At 51.7% G+C, this 6,000-nt stretch overlaps 1 protein-coding gene across 3 annotated transcripts in view; it reads left to right on the top strand.

Annotated features, from left to right (window-relative positions):
* The first annotated feature begins 216 nt into the window (after window positions 1-216).
* The window catches only part of SHC3 (SHC adaptor protein 3), a 156,924-nt gene continuing 151,140 nt past the window's right edge, over window positions 217-6,000 (top strand). The window contains exons 1-2 of one of the 3 annotated variants that reach the window (XM_055129261.1): window positions 217-1,141; window positions 2,223-3,045. In XM_055129261.1, coding sequence (XP_054985236.1) covers window positions 2,581-3,045 — 465 coding nt within the window. In that variant the 5' untranslated portion in view covers window positions 217-1,141; window positions 2,223-2,580. The other 2 variants (XM_055129262.1, XM_055129263.1) reach the window with 2 other exon arrangements.

Here is a 6,000-nt window from a genome sequence, read left to right as displayed (position 1 = left end):
TCTCTTGGGTTCCAAATGCCGGTACCATCATCTCCCCAGGAGGTGAGGTTTTGCGGTGCATTTTCTTGGCATTTCAAATCATCCCCTTTGAGAATTATTCATCTTACATGTTGTAAATTTATGTGCTATTTAAATTTAAAAACCAATTCTCTCTTGGCTTGCGTTATCTCCATTAAAGAAATGAAAATCTCCTGTTGGCTAAAGGGTTAACAGTGTAGCGTGAATTTTTTTTCCTTCCTTCCTCCTTGGCGATTCAGAACGTGCACGCATGTTCTCTGTTCCTTTCACAAAAAAGAATCAAGGCGAGGTGCCTAGGTTTTGAATGTGCATTCACTGTACATTCATAATAAAGTGAGCCGATGGCACATTCATGCCTGCTCCTTGATGTAAATGAAGAGCTGAATGAAAGTTTGGGGGACAGCTCACCTCCCAGAGAGCGATCCGTGCACCCTGAGGCCCGAGCAGTGATTCTTGAATTTCCTGGAGAAAAGTAGCTTTTCCTTTCTCCATAACAGCTGTCCCTTTCCCCTGCGTCTCGATAATCAGCCTGCTTTTTTAATTTTTTTTTTTCCCACACTGCCGTTGGATGAAAGATCCCGCCTTTGATTGAAATGGAATCTTCCACTATTGAGCCAGCCTTTGTTGAATGAGTCACCGCGGCGGCCGCCGATTGGCTGGGGCCGCTGGAACCCGGGATTGCCTGGCGCCGGCTGCAGGGTCTGCTTCATTCACAGAAACGCTGGCTCGCTCGCCGGCCCTTTCATTCACACAAACAGCATTTCATTCACATTTTGCTGTCTTTTTGTCTGCTTCTAATGAAGACCAGGGCCTGGGAATGATAGGGCATTTTTGCATTGGACCTGGGGGGGCTTGGACAGCCCCCACCACCACCTCTGGGGGGTCTGTTTGCTGTTGCTATGCTGGCCAGGGGCAGGGAGAGAGCCGGCGGCCTGCGACTGCTCTGCTAGGCCTGCGGCCCTGGGAGAGGAGCGGCTGTCCCTCGGCGCCCAGGACCCCACTGCTGGCCTCGCCTGTCGCCAGGAGTGGCACGCGCTGCCTCCTTCTGCACACAGCTCTGCCTGGGTCACATGTCTAGTCGAGGGTGTGAGGCGATTCGGGGGGACCACTTAACCGGAGAGAGGTAAATTGATTTGCTCGCACAGACCTGGGAACTTGGGCAGGGCGCAGTCTCTGTCTCTACGCAAGACACCCAGGGCCTGAGGCGAGGGGGGAAGTGGGGTTGAATCTCTGCAGCCCTCCTAGGGGCTGCCGGGACTCTGCTTCAAGCCTGAGGAAGGCCCTGCCTATTGCTTGCAGCTGACTCCTGAGAAGAAAGCCATTTCCCCCTCCCTTCTGCGTATTTGATATGGAACCAGAGCCTGCACTGCCCCCACCCCTTACTGCGGGACGCTAGGATTTCTGAGGGGCACGGAGATGTGCCTGTAGCATTTCTTAGGCATTTCCCCAAAGCTCGAACACATTCAGTTGGAAGAAAGCTGCAGACCAGCCCTCTTTTGGGGAATGGGCACCTGGAGCCCGTCCTCCAAGAAGCCCTCTCGGGTTTGGAAGTAGGTATTTAAGGGACCCCTGGCTGAGAATGACTGCTGGAAACGAGCAAAGGAGGGGGTACCTTAGCTGGCTCTGTGAAAGGAGTTCATATGCAGATTTTTTTTGGGGGGGTGGCGAGGAACCGCACTGCCACAAAACATTTGTCATGGCCGCTCTGTGGATTTGTAAAGAAAAAAGGGAGGTGAGGGAAAGGATAAACCTCAGGAAATTGCTATTTTCTGTTCACCTTGGAGCCAATATTCCCCCCTTTGGGGCTGGGGGAGGTTTTGAGGGTGGCGGGGGTAATTGAAAAATTCCTGCGGATTTCCAAATCCGAATTTAGGAGGATTTGCTGAAGCTCTTTTCTTAAAAATCCTTCGTCACATTTTAACGCCTCCCTGGCAGAGTCTGCTGGCGTGAGATGAGCGCAAGGGGGATACGAACACCCTCGGATGGAGAAATGCTTTTCAGAAAGTTCACGAGCATCTGAAGGAGCTGGATCTACCTTAGGCACAAATGCAGGGGGAGGGGGGATTGGGAGGTGAAAAATCAAAGGTTGGAAGAAATATCTGGGAAGGTAGAAAAAAGCAATTTGAGAATTGATTGGCTCTGGAGTGCTGTCAGTGGGTGTATGTGTTTTTTTTCTTTTTTCCCTTTTTTTTTTCTTGCTACAGGAAGTGATTTGCAGTGCTCACGGAGCCTTTGTTGAGAAGAGTCTGCTCTCCGACTGAGTCATGCTTTCGCTGTGAGCCACCCGAAGCAGCTGGGCGCGCATCGGAGGAAACTATGACTTTTGCACGGCCAGCGAGCTGCGGTCCGCAGCCGTCTCCCGGCCCGGGGCTGCGCGGCCCCCGCACGGCGGGTCGCTAAGGGCGGGCGGGCTGGTGCGGCGGCTTCGCGCCCCTGGGGCTGGCTGTCCCGGGCCGCTGCGTCCCGCCCGGGGGGCCCCAGGGTCGCCTGCTATGCGCAGCAGCCCGCGCCGGGGCCGGCTCCAGCAGCGCCCGGGCGCATGCGGCGAGCCCACGGAGGGGCATGCTTCCACGCACCAAGTACAACCGCTTCAGGAATGACTCGGTGACATCGGTCGATGACCTTCTGCACAACCTGTCGGTGAGCGGCGGCGGCGGCAAGGGCTCGGCAGCGCGCGCGGACCCGGCGGCGGCGGCCCCCTACCTGGTGTCCGGCGAGGCGCTGCGCAGGGCGCCCGACGATGGCCCGGGCAGCCTGGGCCACCTGCTCCACAAGGTGTCCCACCTGAAACTCTCCAGCTCGGGCCTCCGAGGCCTGTCGTCGGCCGCCAGGGAGCGGGCGGGCGCGCGGCTGTCGGGCAGCTGCAGCGCGCCCAGCCTGGCCGGCCCGGACGGCGCGGCGCCCCGCGGCCCCAGCGCCCCGGCCATGCGCGCCGCCAGGAAGGGCCGGCCGGGCGAGGAGCCTCCGGCGCGGGTCCCCCTCGCCAGCGAGCAGGTGCTGGGCGCCGGCGTCACCTACATCGTGAAGGTGGGTGCGGGCGTCGGCGGGGGCACCCGGGTGGCAGCGCCCTCCGCGGTGTCCCGGAGGCCCGGGCGCGCGCTCCAGCCCAGCCTCCCCGACTTGTCTGGGGTCGGGGCCCTGGGTCTCCCCTCTCCCCTCCCCCTTCCCCGGGTTCCGCTGTCTGGACGGGCCCGTGTCCTGTCCCTCTGGCACGTGTCCGCCCGCAGCCCCGCTGCCCCGAGCTCGCAGTCTCAGGGTCAGGCCTACCGAGGGCGCAGGGCGCACTCGGAAGCACCGGGCACCCCCACGCCGCACCCGCCTTGGCAGGGCGCTGCAAGCAGCGCCACTACTGTGTGTGCTGGGCTCAGGGTGGGCGACTGTCCTCACACTGAGAACTTCCAGGCGCGGTGTGGCTCTACTCGCTTGAACCTGCAGGGGCTGCTTGGGGGGGTCCATACAGTCCCGGAAGCATTGTTTGGGACCATTTCCCCCCCCCCCCCCGGAGCTGCCATTTAAATAGGCTAAAAGGGGTTGAATGTGTGTGTGTGTGGGGGGGGTGGGGGTGTCTCCCAGAGTCACGGACAGGAGATGTACTGCAAGAAAGACAAAAGCATGCCCGAGGGAGGTCTAGAGACTCCCTCCCAGAGGCAAACGTTTGGTGGTACTGAGGAGACAAATGTTGCCTCCAATAAGCTTTTTGCTCATCTCCTGCCTGGGACGCCCCACAGCTGGGTAGATACGGCAGACACGCCCCGGGTCACCTGTTATTTCTGTGTGGTTTTTCCAGAAAGGCTTCCTACTGAATAGAAATGAGACCTAAGATTGATGCCCGCAGTTTTGTCAATGGTATCGAGGACCTTCAGGGAGCCAGATCTGTACATATGGGAAACAGGTTTAGTTAAAAACCAAAACCAAAACCCAAAAAACTTGCAGGCCCAATCTTCAGACAGAAAAGCTACAATACTAAAGGGAAACAGTTCATCGTGTGAATTGTTCTTTCGTAGAAAGTATTTATGAATTGTGACCACCAGTGTTTAAAATGTGGCCTCTTCAGGCTGCTTTTAAATTTCAATCTCATTCAAAAATTAATTAAAGAAGATGGACTTAGGTCTTATCAGAAGAGATGAGGGTCAGTCTTAAAATAGCACATCTGGTTGAGTTTGTTGTAAAAGCAAGTGATGATTGTTTCAGACTCCTTTAAATTACATAACCAGGAGCCGGAGACAGAAAGAAAACAAATCTGAGCAAGAGAGCCTGACAACTTTGAGGTCAAGAAGTGCCACTGTAGCGTAGATCACATTTACTCTGTTAGTATAATTGTTAGTCTAATTGCTGTCTCCAGAGAAAAAAGAAGCCTGCATTTAAAATAGTGAAATAGACCTCAACAAAGCTTTTTAATAATTGCCACGTTAGAGAGGGTGGGCCTCTAATGGAGAATTCTCAAATGTAGGCTTTAAAGTTTTCCAAAAAATTCTTAGATTTGGGGCTAGGAATGTGGCTCCATAAGTGTGGCTCAGTACTAGAGCACTGCTTTCTGCTCTGCACCTGTGAGTCCCTGGGTTCAATTCCTGGCACCACAGGTTTTTAAATTAATTAATTAATTAATTAATTTTTTTAGGGCTTTTTTTCTTTGGCTTTTTGAAGAGTGAAGATAGACTTGTGGTTTAAATGGTTGGTTGTGATTGATTATTGATGAGCAAGCTGAGACCAGTCAGCTCCGTGTGGCCATTTGATTAATTTGGAGTATCACCCTCCCGTAGCTCGTACACAGGCTCAGGATTAGGGTGGCTGAGAGCACCTGGTTTGGGGTCCCTGCCATTCACAATGAAGAGGTGACAGCCAAGTGGGAATGTGCAGCATGACTGATGGTGCTATGCTGGGTCCGTCCCCGGCTGGGCATTGTGGGCTCATGTGAAAACCAGCTCGGTCATTGCTCTGGGATTTCCTGGAGAGATATGGAATCGCACAGGAAACGGACACTAGTGCTGGACAGTGTTTCGGCACGTGTCTGATTCTCACTCATCACCATCTGTGTTTCGGCCAGAGCCCAGTTTGCCTTGACTAGGTTCTTTTAAACCATAAACTCATTTTCTTGCAATTCACAAATGTGGAAAAATATTAATTAGATGTTATTTGCTGTTTTATCAAGTGACATTATTCTATTGCCTTTGAAGATTTCTGGTAGATCGAAGGGAGTGATCTTTATCATCTGACTATATATGAATTCTCAAAACTAAAGGCATAGTATTTTGGGAGATAATTTATTATTCTCTTTGATTTAAATTTATTTCTAAATTTAGGAAAACTCCCACATGTCTCCATTTTTTCCTGGAAGATTCATGTGCTGTTAATTATAGACTTTTCTCTCATAGAAATCTCTATTTACAACCAATATTAGATGACTATGCACACTATTTATTATTAAAGTATTTGAGCAGAATCTTCCTGGGTGAAAGTAAAAATGCAAAATATGAAAGTCTGGGGGGTTAGTCTCATCTAGGAAACACAGTTTATTTGCACAGCAGTTCGTAATATTAATTAATGAAACCTAAAATTGACAAATAGAAGAAATTTCTGAACAACATTAGAATTCGGAGCCTAGAGCATAATTAATTAGGGTTTCCAGTAGTCAGTTGAGTTGACTGTTAATAACAGCATGAGCTGATGAAAATAAGAAAGGCTCTGACTTACGTAACCCCTTGGGGTTCCTATTTATGCTGGGTGGCCTCATTCAGACACCTCAGTACCCCCTAAGTGATGCCTGTCATTTTATGTTTTTCCTTTTGGTGACATAAAAGGGACAGAGGAGAGAATAGGCCCTTGACAGGAAGGAAAAAAATTAATAGCAAAAAGAACAATGACTATTTTTACTTTGATTCATTTAAAGACCATTTTTAATGTGGACCTAAAAGCAGAACCAGGCATTGATTATACGGTTGCCCTCCAAGCAAGGACCCCAAGTGCCTGTTGGTGATGGGGGTC

Source organism: Sorex araneus, chromosome 2 (genome assembly GCF_027595985.1).
Source record: "Sorex araneus isolate mSorAra2 chromosome 2, mSorAra2.pri, whole genome shotgun sequence".
Lineage (NCBI taxonomy): Eukaryota > Metazoa > Chordata > Mammalia > Eulipotyphla > Soricidae > Sorex > Sorex araneus.
Note: the sequence above shows the minus strand (reverse complement) of the source record. Positions and strands in the feature narration are given on the sequence as shown.